Genomic DNA, 17,854 nt, shown 5'->3' with positions numbered 1-17,854 from the left:
ACGACCTGATGTTTGTGGTTCTGTTTTAGTTTTATTAATGAAAATGTTATTTTAGATATTTTAGCTACAGTTTTTCTAAGTTCTTTGCACTTAGAGGGGCCCTATTATGATCATTTCAAGGTTCATATTTGTATTTTGTTCCTCTCCTGGGACATGTCTCCATGCTTTAATGTTCAAACAGCTCTTTATTTTTCTCATACTGCCTGTGCTGCAGCACCTCTTTTCACCCTCTGTCTGAAACCAGAGCCCAGTCTGCTCTGATTGGTTAGCTGGCCGACTCTGTTGGGATTGCTCAACCGCTCAGAAATGTCCCACCCTTTAGCCTAACACATACAGTGTGTTAGAGTGCTAGCCAATAGAAATGCAAGTGTTACATAGTGATGTCATTATGTTCAGGGAGTAAACAAAGGAGTCCGATTGAGGCGTTTCAGGTGGGGGGGGGGGGGGGTACACAGACCCAGACACACACACACACACACACACACACACACACACACACACACACACACACACACACACACACACACACACACACACACACACACACATACAGATTACATCCACAGCAGCACCACCAATCAACCTTGGACATGTTTTACATTTTCAATATTAACGATGCTTGACACACTACTCATCCCACAGGAATAAAAAGCCGATGGGGAAGAAAAGAGTTTGGTAATCCATTGAGCTGGTCTGCCTCTGGGTGATGCTTTTTTGCTTCTTTTGTGTTTGTCCTTCTGCCAAAAATGTGAAATGCATCACTTACTGACTGCCACAAGTTTTGTCTTTGGAAAAACCCACCTGAGAGCAAACAGCAATCACTTAAAGAAAACACTATAGGTCAAATCACCGCTGTCTTATCCAGATCTGTCTCAGACTAATACACATATTGATTTACAATAACCTACAGATCTGGAGTTTCTCCACAAAGGATCATTCAAAAGCAATGATTAAACTACTGTGTACTGTTTTGGAAATTAGACAGAAAAACAAGAAATATGACTTCTATGGAGACTACTGTAGAGAAATCTAAGTTGACCAGGACCAAAACTACCAATTAGTCGACAAATGTGGTAAGAGGGGGGGGCCCTAGCATTATGACTTGCTGTATTGTGACCATTGGAGTGTAACAATAGTGATTTATATGACAAATAAGTGGATTTAGGGAGAAAATATATGGAGAACTGCTGAAAAATAAGGATGATCTCATTAATGTGCAAAATTAAATGCAAAAATGACATGTTATTGATGCATGCATACAACATAAGATAAATAAAATATCATAAAATGTGGAAATGCAGTATGTTGTTTTAAAGATATAATGCTTATATGATCTGAGTAGATTGACTGAGCCTAAAAAATAAGCAAGTCCTCAATGTACTTATTATAAGTCTCAAGCAGCTGGTCCATAATTCACATTTCCTCTGCCTTGAGCCGAAGGGAGAACCTGGACACCTGGAGGATGCTTATTTACTCTGTGCCCGATGCATGCCCCTGGCAGCAAACAGCTCTAATGACAGAGACCGGAGAATCTGCTGTGCTCCAAATAAAACACAACATCCGATAATTAGGGCTGGATGTGGTTATGATCCGAGCCAGCAGGCAGGCTGAGTGACGGGAAGAGGTTTCACAGGACAAAGCGTTGGATTCCATTCCTGTTTTCTACTCTGAAAAGCAGGAAAGGTCTTGAGGGATTTGAATACAAATGAAGGGGCCTGCTTTGGCATGCACTGTTCTGTTTATCAGATTAAAACTTTAGAAACCAAGAGGAGTGAATTTAAACGTTGAGGATATCCAGTTTCTCTTTCAGCGCGCCACAAAGTCGGAGGGAGGTTGTGGGTAATGAGCTACGTCTCCCTAGGTAACACCATTGAGATACATTTCTTCAAAGGTAATGTCGCTGTTTGTTATTTTGTGGCCGTAAAATGCAACATGTGATCCCAAGACAGAGGAAACCACAGAAGTACGGTCCAAAAGAATGACAAAAAAATGAAATAAGAAGTATGATACTTGTTTTTCATCTGTATTTTATCCAAGGAATTGTTTTGTTTGTGTTTGATTGTTCATAAAAATGCAGAAAGGGATATATTTGATGCACCTTTGGCAGCTGCAGACACTTCACAAGCTCAGAAACTCTAAAAGTTTGACTGTGAGCCTGACTTGTGCAACCATAGCTTTTCAATTTTGCATCAATTCTATGGTGCAACTATCTTATTTACACATTTTTAAATATTTTTGAATTCATTTCATTCATGTTTCTCTTTATAATGGGCGTCAGAAACAAACGTCTTAAAATGAGGTTGAAAATAAGAACATTTTACCAGTTACCAATACAATGCTTTGAATGGTGATTGTGAAAGAGGCGCCTCACCACAGCGGAGATGCGGTTGTGTCGCAGGTTGAGTTCAGTCAGAAGGCGCAGACCCTGCAGGTTCTCCACTCTGCAGAGGCTGTTTCCTGCCAGGTTCAACACTCGCAGCTCGCTGAGGTGAGACACGCTTTCTATCCTGCAGATCTGCATGAACGCACAGAAGAAATGCACAACATAAGACAAGTGGCAATTTAGATAATGACAGGCTCAGAGGGAGAGGACCTAGCATTGTCTTACAGAGTGGACTGCAGTGTTCTCAAATATGTTTGCATATATTTAGAAATACTAAAGTGTTGTAGGGGTGTAAAAACATGCTCAATTTTCTGTGCCGTGCCTGAGGCTACTGTTTCTGCAAAAGGACACCACTCGCCTCATTTACTTCAGCGATTTAACTCACTTGTGTACATTCTGAAGGACCGTGACCTTCAGAATCATAACAACAAACAGGTAGCTGAGTCAGTCAATAGTGAAATGATGCGTAGCTCCCCTCCTCCCTCAGAGGGACTAATTAGGCGCCCCTCCTGTCATAATAACACTTGAAATACTTCAGATTAATTCCTGAAGGTTACTACCCTGAGAAAGATGTGTGCACACTGTAGATGTGAGGCATTTAAGGTGAAAAGGGCATCAGGGGTTCAAAGATGTTTTAGAAATGCAAAGCATAAAGATTAATGTGTTTAGTTCAGTAGGTGAATTGGAAGAGATTTGGTTAAGAATAAATAATGGTAGTAGTTGAGTTGATTAGAAACCTGACAAAGATTTGAACTGAATGAGTTTTGGGCTGATATACAAACTGTATTTCTCTTACCTCTGCACATCTGTTCCAAAATAACTCTTTGAAGAAAGTTTCTGGGCTTTAGATTACTTAGAGCAGCACTGCCAGCTGGGCTTGGAGATAATACGCATAAATTCTAACAAGATGACATTAAAATAAATACAAAGACCTACAGAGAGTTACAAGGAAAGTGATAGGTTGTTTGTGGTAAGTCAGCAGAGTTTAGATGAATTGCTGTTGAAGTATTGCTTGTTTTAGGGAGTTTAGTCAGGCAGTCATTGCAACATAGAGATACAACTCTGAGGTAGTTTCTAATTACTGGCCATAGTGAGAAATGCACAAATTCTGGCATTATATTAAAAAAAACAGTTGAATCTGAAATCAGGGAGGGTAGTTTGCTACTTTTCTTTTTGCACGCATGAATACAGGTGGCAGTGCATCAAGTAGATCAGCTCAAGTGTGGTGATGGATACAGAGTGACATCATCACGCTGCATTGAAAGGACTTCACAATCAGAAGAGTGGAGTCACAGCTGGAGTGAAGATTCTCAGTCAACACACACCAACAGGACAATGGTTTTAAGAGTTAGAAAGGAGTCCTGTGGTTCACTTATCAAGAAGAAATTCATCATTTAAAGCAGTCAATGGACGACAAACAGCTGCATGCCCTCACAACGTTAACATTATCTCAGGCATCCCTGACGAGTAAATCCGGCCTCTGTCGACACACAACAACATCTCTACACACAAAGAAGATTTTGAATTGCCTCATTTGTAAATATTTAAGGATCTTTTCTTATACGCATTGAAATGAAGTGGGTTCCAGTTGTTTGATCTGTACTTGACTAGTAAGTTTTAATGTACAGTAAGTAATCATATCACTCAAGTATTGATTTTAAGTGCAATTTTGAGGTTCTTGGTACTCTGATTGAGTATTTGCATTTAGTTTTTGCTTTCAAGTTTCTCTTTTAAGGCTTTATTTGGCTTAACGATTGGGAATCAGAAACAAAATACAACAAATAAATCTAATTAAAACATGAACAGGTGAAAAATATATTGATTAATTTGGTGAAATTCACAATCTATCATTCATTATTTATACAGCTCCGGGAAAAATCAAGAGACCACTCCAAATATTTCTTAAATCTCAATCTCTACATGTATGGCAGTCATTCCAGTGTCTGTTGAATTCCAACACAGAGACAAATGATCGGTAGTTTATAGAATACAATACAAAAAACATACCTATAAATAATAAAACAAGAGCAACTGATAATAAGTGGTCTCTTAATTTTTGTGTATGTATATATAGTTTTATAAATGTTCCTCCCTTGCAGTCTAAAGCATTAGAGAGAGAGAGGAGGATAGCAACAGAGCATTGATGTAGGAAGTCTCTGTTTCAGTTTCACTCTAACCCAAAAGTACGTTGCTGACCACATTATGACAGATTCGGTCAAAGGAAATCATCATCTTGAGTTAAAAGAACACAATATTTCTCTCTGATACTGTCTTTGTTTTACACACCCTCCACTGTCCTCTGAATATTCAAGTGAAACTGCTCGGGTGGAAAACATCAGCGCCTAACTACAGATCCAACATGGTCAGGTCGCTCCGTGTCACTGAGGCCAAGTGTGGGCTGCATACACACTCCTTAAGGGAATATCCGCTGCTGAGTGCTTCCAGCAAACTGGAAATGAAAAGACATCCGGTGACAGAAATAAAGGTTACAGAGGAGGTGTGTGTGTGTGTGTGTGGGGGGGGGGGGTGATGTGAGCCTCCCTCTTGGAAGCTGGGAGGAAGAGAGGATGACAGTGATGTACTGCTTGTGGTTGACTCAAAGAGAAAGAGGACCAGCAGCTGGGGTTATATAGAAAATAGTGACTAAAACACGACTTTTAATTCATGCAGCCGTTAAAACTCACGCTAAATTTAGACATTTCAAGATTTATTTTTGTCATTGTGACGCAATTTACTTTAAATCTGGGTGGTCAGGTCGGAAAACATTTAATAAAAGTTACATTTAAACTCATAAAACAGGAGATTTTGAGGTCAGGGAGTGAAATCAAACCGTTTAATAGATTTATCATCTGCTGCTTAATAGACTCCTGCCAACAAATGGCTGCCTCTGAAAGCAAGATGCTCTCATAACTAGCTAAAGGAAAACAAATCTGTTTACTTTCATTAAATGTTCACACTATCAGAGCTATTTAAATGAACTGTAAGGAATCACGGTGAGTGGACAGAACCTGGGGCTACAAAGCCTTTTTTGTTTCAGGAAAAGGAACAGTAATTGGGACGCCTGCTTTGTGCACCAACATCAGAGAGGAGGGGTGGAGCTACACCGGGTCTCTGAGGAGGTGGTGTAGGCGGCATGCTGGCAAAACACTAATCTGACCGAGGGAAGCCTCACTTTTCCAGGAGCCGCTGAAATCCCAGTCTGACATCAGTGGTACTTACATCACCTCACTTCCCAGGCTTTTTAACATCAGCCAGCAATAATAGTTCTATTTTTCAGACTCAACATAGAAACATTGTGCCTGTTGAATCAATTATACTAGGACCACTGAGGGAATGGATGTGGGAGTATTACCTTGACAAGAGCTTTTTCATTTGACTCTTGGCAATAAACAAACGCTGAAGTTAAGTCCATAAACTGAGGTAGGTCCACTGATTATCGTTCCATTACTCATCAGATTTCTGACATAAAAAAAGATGATACAATACCATGAAGAGAAGGAATGACTTATTTCTTTATAAAACAGTTCATGGCACTCAATAGAGATGGATTTTTTTAGGAGATGTTTGACATAAACAAGTGGAACACATGGCTACAGTGTCCGCCCTGATAACTTTATAGGCCAGGGCTCCACAAGGAGAAGTGTAACGTGACGTAGACCCTCCTGCCTGGCCTCCTGCGGTCATATCTGTTTGACTCTATCTCACACAGAAAACCACTGTTTTGTGCGGAGGAGGTGAAAGAGACCGTCCACTCGTGATGAACTCTGCAGCTGTTGATCCTGATCTACAGTCAGAGATCTGCAGCTAAAAGACTCAGACTAAACACTGGTGCTGAAGGTGGGAGGAGAAGGAAGAGACGGCACCTGATTGTCATGCAAATCCAGGATGTTCAGTTTGGAGAGGCGTTCCAGGCAGCAGATCTTATGGATTCTGGGATAAAAAAGGGAAGAGATGATATTAAATGTACATACAATGTGTCACCATATATGACGACAATCAATACCACAGTCAGTTGTGGAATGTAAAAACAGTATACTCAGACATCCTTTTACTTTACAGAGTATTTCCATTTCCTGCTAAATACATATATTAAATAAAATATTGTACTTTTCACTACATTTATTTTACAATCATAGTAACTAGCTACTCCGTGCATATGATGCAGTACTGTAATGTACCCAGTATCTAAAATTAAACTTTCACAAACAACAATAATCACTCAAAGGATTTGACATGTATTTTTTGATGATAAAAACTAAATATTAATAGTATTTTTTTGTAAAATCTACATCATTCTAAAGTTACACTGTGAAAAGAGCCATGGTGCAAATTGAGTACTTTTCTTTCTTTAAGTATCATTAACCTAATAATACTTTTGTACTTCTACTCAAGTAACATTTTAAATTCAGGACTTTTACTTGTAATTGAATATTTTAAGACCTGGTATTTTGACTTTTACTTTGGGAAACATTTGAGTACTTCTTCCACCTCTGAAAACAGTTTTGCCCATTCTGAATGTATAGAAGTATAGGGATTCAAATTGTAGGTAAATGTGAATGTGTGTGTGTGTGTGTGTGTGTGTGTGTGTGTGTGTGTTTGTTCTATTGGACAGGTACCAAGCAGAGGACAGCTGACCAGCCAACAAACGCATTAAAAGGTTACATACCCAGAGGAAACCAACATACAGTAACTTAATGTCCAGGTGGGTTCAGATTGGATTACCTGTGAGCATAGAAGGCTAGAGTCTGCCTATGGAAAGCTTAATCAGTGGTATCTTTACTCCACATACGGCCCTGGAAGATACATGTCATGTTTTACAGAAGGTGAAACGGATGCCAGAGAAGGTCAGTAAGATCGTGACGTCATTTAGGGTGATTGATGACTTTAATTTTCCTCCTGCTGAGCTTCTGAAATAAAGATTACTGAAAACAAAATGAATGGTATTCAAATTGATCCAGGGACCTGCTGGGAAATCCTTTCTGTAAGCTTTTAGATGCATTGAATTACATATAAGCAACATTTACAGGTTTCACATTAAACCAGAGATCTCAGTATGTTATATTAAAAAACGATCCTCCATTTGAAGACTCTAAACGATCACATACTCTGCTCAACTTCCTGCCTTTGGTGAACCCAAGGATATACAGTAAGAGGAATGTGTTGCTTTGTGCGATCCACTGATGGCCACTGACCTGTTCTTTCCCAGCATGAGAATCCTGAGAGAGTTTAGAGATTCGATGCCAGTCATCTCAGAGATGTGATTGTCGTACAGGTTCAGGAAAACCAGCTGCTGCAGATGTGACACATGCAGGATCTTTGTGATTAGGTTGTGCTGGAGGTTGAGAAGCTGGAGTTCATCCATGATGCCCAGCTGGGGGCATTCCTCCAGACAGCGCCTGGAAATTACAAGAACATTCAGGCTTTACATGGTTGATTTAAATTCAGAAAATTAGACATACCAGCTTTATTTAACATTCACTCCATGCTATGTTGTGATTCAAATGACTGTCTAAATTATTTAATCACAAATGTCCGATTCTTTTTTCAAAGTTAGCACTTTTTCCCCAAAACAATCTGACATTTTTTTCTAAATTTCACCTTCTAAAAATGTCCCACTATTTTCTCCTTATTTTAGCTCCTTCTTCATGTGACCCTCATCATCATCTTTTTTTTAAATCACACTTTTTGTCTCCAAATTTTTCTCTTTCTATTTTCTTTCACTCTTGTTTTTTTTCTCCAAATGTTGACTTTTTTGAATTTCTGACAATTTCTTCAAATGTATCACTTTTTTTCTTGAAAGATCTGACTATGTGTCGACTTTTAGAAATGTCGACTTTCGATTCTTTTTTCATAATTCTAACTTCTTTATCAAAATGTTCACTTGTTAGATAACATTTGAACTTCTTTTCTAAATTCTGAGTGGATCAGATGTTGCTCTCCTCTGTCAGCTGTTCTGTAGGATAACTTTAAGTGTGAATCTATACGCCTACTGCCTGAATCTGCTTTATCAGATCTTAACTTTTTTGGCCCAACTAATGTTCTTTTAAAAATGCACATTTTTTTCTCCCAATTTTTATTCCTTTTGATTTTCTTTTCAAACTTCAATTTTTTCCAAATTTCGACAATTTTGAAATTCCAACTATTTCTTCAAAATGATCACTTTTTTCCAAAAAGATCTGACTTTTTTTCAAATGTCTGACATTTTCTAAATTTCGACTTTTAAAAATGTCCACTATTTTTTCACTATTCTAACTCCTTCATGTGGCCCTAATCATCTCTTAACTCACTTTTGTCTCCCGATTTGCTATTCTGCTTAGTCACCAGTGAAGGAGCGCTTCGTCAGCACTTGTCTCTACTGAGGGACTGCTGCTCCCTGGTGGCAAACTGGAGATCTTGCCATTTCATGTTAAAGCCTTAATTAAAGGCAGTCTATTCTTCTATTCTAATTATTCTCCTGCAAATATTGTGTGTGACTTAGTTCATAAAGAAAACCAAACTACAGCGCATTGATAGGAAGGAAAAATTTGAACAACTTCAACTAAATCATTCAATCAGTTTACAGCGACAGGGAAACCAACCTGCATATACGTATCATTTAGATAATGAAAGAAATCAAACCTGTCCAGGTCGATTCGTTGAAAATGGGAAACAAAGCTGTCACCGGGTAACTGAGTGAAGGTATTACCAGAAACTGCATTATATCTGTATCCTCCAGAACCACCTGGATCGGACATTACACACTGAGGTCAGGATAAACAAAAAGATGCTATATGTGTAGGGTAAATCTAAATGTAAAGCTCTATTCCTGCCATATTTACCTGCAGGCTTGGCAAGGTTTAAGGCATTGCAGTTGTAAGTGGCCACTGCAGAATGGGTTGGTCTCTTCGACTTGTCTCTTTTGTCTTGTGAGGATTGTGAAGCTGCATCCAAACCACTTTGAGCACCACATGCTATTGGCACTAGATTATGTAGAGGGGAATCTGTAGAGTCACTGGCAAAGGATGGCACTGTAGGAGTGCGGACAAGTCTTTTGGAAGAATGCAACCTTTTCTCTACAGAGGGATGGGGAAGCAAGAGTGCAAACTGTTAATAAAATATATAGTTAATATGCTACAATTATTCAAAATAAATAGATTTTATTTGCCCTACTTATCTTTTGTTTTGTTCAATTGTTTTTCTTTTTAAAATCACCCTAGAGGTATTTATTTCAGCAACAATAAACTGGGTCAAGCTTACCTGGGTACAAATGGTTCATTGCGTGGGTGTGATTCATGTATTTCTCCTTTACAAGATCTTGAGATTCAGTCTGCAGAGCAACAAACATGATACATTGTATAGTTTGCATCTGAAGGTCTACGCTATGAATCATATGGCTCGTCCTTCAGTGTGTTTTGTCATGCCTCACCATCCTCTGGGCTCTCTCCGATGCTGAGGATTTGGCAGCCGTGATGTGCAACTTGCAGCTGTGGACCTGCAAACAATAGTGGAAGAAGTAATTCAATCTTTTAATTCATACTAATACTACAGTGTGAAAATACTTTGTTTGACGTGAAAGCCGGGCATTTAAAACCTTTCTTAAGTAAAAGAATGCAAGCAAAATGAGCAGAATTTAACAGTAAAAATTGTTTACACTGAAAACTGTAATATGAAAAGTGACCAAAGCAAACAAATGCCATAAAAAGTACACTTTTACCTCTGAGTTGTGGTGTTTAAAGTTGCATAAAATGAAAGTACTAAAGCAGATTTTTGCTTAACTGCAATACTTGAGTAAATGTACTTTGCTCATAAATAGAGACATAGACCAGTGGTGTAAAGTAACTAAAGAACATTTACTCAATGTCTTACAAGTATACAAAGTCATTAAAACTAGCTGCACCTTTACCAGCTTTGATAACACTTTAATGATCAATAATTATAAAACATATCAGATATATTATTCTGAAATGAAATTTACCAATCAAACAATACTTTCACTTTTGGTACTTTAGGTATATTTTGAAGCTAATACTTATTTTACTTGGGTTAGGGTTAGGGTTTCTAACATTTGCAGTACAGGACTTTTACTTATACAGAGTATTCCTTCATGGTGGAACTTCTGCTTTTACTCAAGTACATGAGCTGAGTACTTCTACCACCTCTGCCTCATTCAATCATTAGCATGTAGAAAGCTAGTTGAGCTATGCTGCTAACTTCTTTAGTTAGCAGCATAGCTCACTGAAGCTGAAGCCTCAACATATCATGTTTAGACTAAATATTATACTGTGAAGAAATGATGAAAGTGTATAAAGAGTGGTATTTACCATGGGGGTGAGAGACACCCATTTATCGCTGTTGTTGTGTTTCTGTGTCCGCATCGTTTTACCCTCATTTCTCTCCGGCTCCATTTAGATAATGGTAAGAATTTAAAACAACATTGACACATACCAACAACTCTATTTAAGAAGCGGTACTAAAACTATGGATATTTTGAAGAACATAATGCCACGGTAAGACACAAGAAAACGATCTATATTAACGATCTTTTTTAAGCATTACAAAACTTCCTCGGAGACAAGCCTTGTTGCCATGGTAACTACGGCGTTGCCTGGTTACTCCCACTTCCCGTGTCGCGAAAACAAAACTCCGTAGTGAAACTAGTCCGGAAATTGTTTTAGTTAAAAACATTTACATTTTTTAAAGATTCATATATAAACATTTGAGGCACAACTTTCCAGTCAATAACATTAGATAGTGCTTATATGGTATAGATAATAAAACTGTTTTCATCTTGTTACACCCCCAAAATGTGTCTAGGTCAAATGGAGACCGTAACACAACAACCACTAAGTTGAGGGAGTCAGAATAAAAATGAGCTGATGTATTTATTCAAGAAACAATGGTGAAGACAAAGGAAATGTTGCCAGATAAAAGAAAATATAACAAAACAAGGCCTATATCTAAATCTATCCTTTGAAATAAAGCGTAAACAAAAATCCCTTCGATATGGTCTACCAACAATGGAAACAAAACCAATTCAGGGGTGGCAACAATCAAATAACCTAGAGGGTCAAACAAAGTTTTAGCTACGTGGTGAAATGTAGGTACCCCATTTGAAAAATATATAAAAGGGGAGAAGAGCAAAGACCCAGAGGAGGGGAAAAAACACAAGAAGGAACCTTTAGTCGTCCGGGAAATTTTACATTCTGCATTTGGCCCATCCTAGTGTTAGGAGAAGTGGGCTGCCATATGTACGGTACCCGGGGAGCAGTGTAGGGAACGGTGCCTTGCTCAGGGACACCACGGTAGCACTTGGTCTTTCGGGGACTTGAACTGGTGACATTCCAGTTCCCAGGCCAAGTCCCTGAGGACTTTGCCACCACCGCCCCAGAACAGCCTGCCTGGCATTTATTAACGTATGTACAACTGAATAGAGGTAGATATGGGAGGCTGTGGCGCAGTGGGGTAGGGGCAGTGCGCTGATCTTCAGATTAGGCAGAGCAGGTTCCAGTCCCACTGCAGTCAGCATGCCATAACACCAGCTCTGTCAGATATAGAAAGCCCCCTTTGCGCGTAAAGTCTGGTTGCCATTTTATATAACACTAACGATATCTCTCTGTTCAAACAGGTGAAGGGTAAATGTCAGCCAATTGCACGTCCCCTTCTACCGCAGAAAAACAAATGGTCCAATGTTCACTGCTGCCTGAGTAAACAGTACAAGCCTCTGCAGTCACATTTACCCTTGAGATGTGGGGGCACTCAGCTTTTTCCAGCAACACACATTAACTAGAGGAGAGGTTTTCAAAGTGGGAGTCTCAGTAGATAGAAGTGAAGGATGCATGAATGATAGCCTAAATCTGTGTAAACTGGTTAAAAAGATGGTTCAGAGATAAAGTAGTTTTGGGGAATCAACCCTCCTTCTCCGAGTCATGAACCAATACATGAATTAGGACAGACTTTTTTTTGTATATGGTGCAGTCTGAAGTTGTGTCACACAGCATTATGAGGTTATCTTGTCCCAAAAATGCTCCCATTTGCTGTTTTTAAGTAAACATGCTATTTAAATAAGTAGGATTCTGAGTTTTACGAGCAAATGGTGTTTTATGCCCTTCAGTCCAACATCACCTCCGAAAATTGAATTCAGTTTATTAAAGTCAGTACATCTGAATATGAAAGATAAGCTAACACCACAACACATTTACATAACGTTGTATGAATAAAACCATGTACTATATTTGTAGAGATGCAAATTACACTTAATTGTCAGCTATCACACGCAACCTTTGCCATCCTTATTCTGACATAATTCAAATTAAACACCTAAGAGAGCGAGCAATTACTGTGCCCACACCTGTGAACATTTCATTTTGACTTATTCTCTTCTTGTACTCTTGGTAAAATTGATGTCATTCTGAAATTGCTATGATAATGACCACAGGAACATTGAAAACAGACCTTTCTCTAGATTTAGAAATGATAGGACATGCACAAAAAAGACAAATGATAGCTCTGATACAGTTACCTCTGTCTCAAGTTTCTCAAATATATTTCATTACATTATATAGACCAAACCTTCACAGAATATAAACATACCTACCTTTAAAAAAAGTGATTTATTTAACAGAAATATAAACATAATTAAAGTCATTTGTAATAAACCGATATTTTTCATTTGGAAAGTATAATTGTTTTTGTATTTATATAATATATATGTCCTTTGTAGTTAAGATCAGCTGAATCTTTTCCAGAAAAAGTGTGTTATAAGGCATCATTTTGTTGTATAAAATGACAAATTTTCTTTATAATTCCTTCTCATTTGAGGAATTATTTACAAAAAATACTTAAAATACTAAGTGTAAAACCTTCTCTTTTATTTCTCTCTCCTAACAGCTCAATTAAGTCTTAATTTGCCCCAATAGTCTGAAAACAGAGCATTCCCTCAGTGATCTGTTTCTTGAAGGATAGACAATTGTGGAAAACTAGAAGTCCCAATGTCCCCTACATGTGTGCAAATGTGTGTTTTAAAAGCTTGAGAAATAAACCCACTATCATAATATAGTTGAAGCTCTCATGAATGAAATAAAATAATATCTTTGAGACAAACACATACAATATATCTGTATAAATGTGATTACTTAACATCTTTATTGTCATAAAATGTGTTGCATTTTCTCCATTTTAAGCAAAAGATATTTCTGTGTGTGACATCTAAAGCGTTCAGGAATAAACTGGATTCATGGTGTTAGAAATAAAGGCCTGAGTGACATGTCCCCCACAGAGGAGAAAATAAATGGCCAGATCTTAAGTGGATTATTAAAATGTTGCATAATATGTCCTTTCAAAGTATTCAATGTGTAAAAAATCAGTAAGAAACACCTTTGTCCTGCTAGCACAGTAAAGGCACATTAAATGACTATGAATGTTTAAAAAGTCACAGTTTGACAAAGTAGAATTTTAGTCAAACTTGGCCAAAATGTTAATAAGGCTTTTATGACGAAACACTAATGATAATAATGATTAAGCTAACAGCTGTTTACCTCATTTGCAGTAAAGACTGGAGGGAAATGTCGTCATAAATACGCTGGAAATCTTTCAAAATGTGTTGTCAGGAAGTCAGAGGCGGGTCTTAAAGGTTTAAACATCAACACTACGTCCGCCTTTATTTACTACCATTTAATTTTGACGTTTTCAACTTTTGTTGTTAAGAGGCCCTGTTATGCTTTCTGTGGTTTCCCCTTTCCTGTGGTGTGTAGGTTTTTGTACATGTACATGGTCTGCAGGCTGAATAAGCAAAAACTAAAGATCTTTTTGAACATTAACGCATGGAAACATCTTTTAGTAGAGACACTAAATACTAATATCAACCTGAAAATGAGCTCTAAATGCAGCCTTTAAATGGCAGGAAAATCAAACTTGTGAATTCTTTTTCATGTCTTTGATGGATAACTGTCTTTCTCTGCCTTGTTAACAAAATAAATCATGGAACAACCCAATCAATCTGCAGTCAGCAACACCAGCGCAAACCACACATACTGTAGAGTGTGTTGAGTATTTCCAGTCTTTTTTACTGTGGCAGTAATGAGCGGTTGCTCAGCGAACACAAATCCAGATTCATCAAAAGGGACATCCCACACACTGCCTGTCAAAATCTATTCATGCAGCACAAGCTGACACAAATTATGGGAGGTATTCATCAACAGTTTGTATGACAGGCCATATTCAAAACATTACAATCTAAATGTAAGTTGTGTATAAATAGATCTACATTTATGTCTGTATAAAATGCATGAGAGGAGCCAATAAAAGGTGTCATCCGTCACCTTTCATCAGGATAAGATGTGTCCTTGCTCAATGGTGTGTATTTCTTGTTTTATCTGAATAATTGTCTCAGTTGACTGTCAGAAGGGAAATGGTTAACAGTAGTCAATTTATCTTAAAACCAGACCTACTGACTCATGTATGGCACAATACAATTGATACCTACTGTTGACTGTTGGAAAAAAATGTACACAGTTTGACGTTTTTATCATAGGAAATGGAAAGAAACAAACACAGTGTAATTGCAGCAGCAGTGATGATTTGTTGGCAGCTGCACCGCATGACTCCTGCCTGTTTTTTCCTGTCAGTGTATTTGTGAAGCTTTTTTCTTACACTTTGTCCAGAGTAACTGAAATGATTTAAGCCGTTCACAGTCAGAGGGGGAAATAGATAACTAGACCGCTCTGGGTTAAAGATTGCAGGCTTTATTTCAGCATTTTTGCAACAACTGAGTCTCCAGGAGTATCCAGAATGGTCTTTAAATGTGATAATACATATCTTTACATGCAAATAATGAGAGATGCAGGTGCAGTTTAATGGTATTTCTCACTTTGTCCACTGAAATCCACTCTCTTTATAACATGTCGCATGATTTATTCAGAAGGATTTGTGACTAGATTACAGAAAACATTATAAACAGCAAAGGAAAAGGGAATTAAAGGCCTTCACATCATTCATTTATTTTATATAATTGAATGTAAAACGCGTCTTTTGTTGAAATTCAGAAATCACATTCACATGCCTCAACAGCAATCTGCCTGCTGGTGGCTGCAAGCGATGGGGGGTTGAAAACCTTTCCTCACAGCTTCACAACCATCCCCCATTTTTTCCCTAGCAAAATTACTCAAACATTGAAGTAAGAGACAGATAAGAGGAGGAGGGGACACGGATTGGTTGCCATGACACATCGTATCAATCGTATCAAGATTAGCGAAGACAAAATGTGGGAAGCCATTATTGTAACACCGTCCAGAATCTCGTTTAGTGAACAAAGACTTAAAATCAATAAAGTATAAATAGATGAGAGAGCAGCACAGATGAATTTAAGATGAAATCACGACTGAAATCATCCCAATCATGTACCCATCCTGTGAAAATTAGGTACACAAAACGTGTCCTAGTGTTGTGTGAACTTGTGTTACTGTTACTGGCGTGTTATGTTGTATTGTGAATATGTGGGCTAATGTCTTTTATAAAAATGTTTTACATTATACTTCAACAAAAGAGGCCAGTTGTAAATGGGATTTAAAAAACTGTACAATATAAAAAGTCATGTAATCAACAAATGTGAAAGCAGACATAAAGTAAGCAACATGAATCAAGCAGAAACATAAAACTCTGTATTGTAAATGTGTGTGTGTGTGTGTGTGTGTGTGTGTGTGTGTGTGTGTGTGTGTGTGTGTGTGTGTGTGTGTGTGTGTGTGTGTGTGTGTGTGTGTGTGTGTGTGTGTTTGTTTGATTCCTCAGACAGAGACAGGATATAAGTCTAAGAATCCTTGAGGGAGGTAGACTGATTTGAATTTTGAAATAGCTGTTTAATAGCTGGTTATCTCAGAGAGTTGACGGAGCCCAGAATGTATCTCATGAGGAGACGTGTTACGGTTATGTACGTCGCAGTGTGGCTGGAAAACAATGCCTTGTCTTCATGATGATATTCTCTGTTTCTTTAGCAAAATTAGCTGTCCCTGTCAGATATAAGTACAAATATACAGCTTCTGTTAAAATGAGTTAAAATAATTTGAAAAAACAATTATTTTCTTTTTTCAAAAATGGTTTGTTAAAACTTCTCTCTGCAGCCAGAACTGAGTCAGCAGATTCCCCCGGTGTAATGTACATCCTGTTAACAACAACAATGACTGCAGCTATGCAAGTCGTCGGGCAGGTTTTAACAATGGAAGTCATCTTGCGTCTACAATGACTGTCAAAGGGAACAGCACATGCCGATGAACTGCAGGTGGATCTGTAAGATTTAAACCTGTTAGTAATACAGATGTTAATGCAGTGCTCTTTACAATGAGACAAAAATAGTCTAGTCATGCTAGCAGCTGTGGGTGGCTGTTGAGCTGTTGCTCAAAATGACAAAGCTAACAAGCTGATGTTTAGCAGGCGTAATGTTTACCTTGTTCACCACCTTAGTTTGGCATGCTAACATTATCAGCACTGTTATTAGCATTTCTAGGGTCATTGGTTTTGCATGTGAACAAATTCAAACTTAAAACTCATTTTAAGGGACACTGTCCAACCGTTACTTTTCAGTCCAAATGTCAACCTGATTGTTGCGCTAAAGGAAAAAGCAAGTTAATCACTTAAGTCATATGGGATCCACTGGGAAGTAAATAGAATAGAATCGGAGGATGAAACCCTCTTTATTGTCACATACATGCACACAGCAGAGCACACACAGTGAAATTGGTCCTCTGTATTTAACCCATCCTAGTACTAGGAGCAGTGGGCAGCTATTGTGCAGCAATGGGGAGGGGGGATTGGAGGTGTCCAGTGCCTTGCTCAAGGGCACCACAGCAGGGCCTAGGAGGTGAACTGGGACCTCTCCAAGTAGCAGTCCACCTTCCATATTTTTTCAAGTCTGTTTGGGGACTTGAACCGGCAAACCCTACGATTCCCAGTTCAAGCCCCTACTGACTGAGCCACTGCTTGAGTATGAACACCTCTACCAAATTTGGTCACAATTCATTCAATAGCTGTTGAGATGTTTCAGTCCGGACCAAAGTCAGATTCATTGATGTAGCAGGATTGGTCTTTAAGATATTATAATGAATACTCTTTGTACTTAACAGTAAATTAATATATCATAATTGGATGTGGCTGTATTTATCTTCTAGAAATTTGTTAGACACCTCCTGCACAGTCAAACAGCAAACAGAAACAAGCTGTAGGAAGATTATTAGACTTTAAGGTCAATGGAGAAATAATCATCTAAGCTAGGATCATATCAGAGTCTCATAAAGAGAGGTTTATTTAAATTAACTAGTTTACAATGTTCCCAGCCCTACTGCCATCATAAAGAACTACTACTGAAAAGCATTTACTGTAAGGGACATAGAAAGGGAAGAAAAAGAGGGGAAATGTTCTGCAGAAGAATACATAGGAGAGACAATTACAAACAAACTATACTTTCAAGAGACGGTGATGTAATAGGAGCGGAAACATGGTAATTGT

General features: G+C 38.2%; 1 protein-coding gene across 1 annotated transcript in view; it reads right to left on the bottom strand.

Annotated features, from left to right (window-relative positions):
• LOC134863398 (leucine-rich repeat-containing protein 49) overlaps window positions 1-10,899 on the bottom strand; it is a 35,121-nt gene extending 24,222 nt beyond the window's left edge. The window contains 8 exon segments of the mRNA XM_063881895.1: window positions 2,372-2,515; window positions 6,247-6,313; window positions 7,576-7,779; window positions 9,002-9,104; window positions 9,202-9,435; window positions 9,620-9,689; window positions 9,789-9,854; window positions 10,684-10,899. Coding sequence (XP_063737965.1) covers window positions 2,372-2,515; window positions 6,247-6,313; window positions 7,576-7,779; window positions 9,002-9,104; window positions 9,202-9,435; window positions 9,620-9,689; window positions 9,789-9,854; window positions 10,684-10,767 — 972 coding nt within the window. The 5' untranslated portion in view covers window positions 10,768-10,899.
• Window positions 10,900-17,854: the final 6,955 nt, after the last annotated feature.

Source organism: Eleginops maclovinus, chromosome 4 (genome assembly GCF_036324505.1).
Source record: "Eleginops maclovinus isolate JMC-PN-2008 ecotype Puerto Natales chromosome 4, JC_Emac_rtc_rv5, whole genome shotgun sequence".
NCBI lineage: Eukaryota > Metazoa > Chordata > Actinopteri > Perciformes > Eleginopidae > Eleginops > Eleginops maclovinus.
This window is presented reverse-complemented; position numbering and strand designations above follow the sequence as displayed.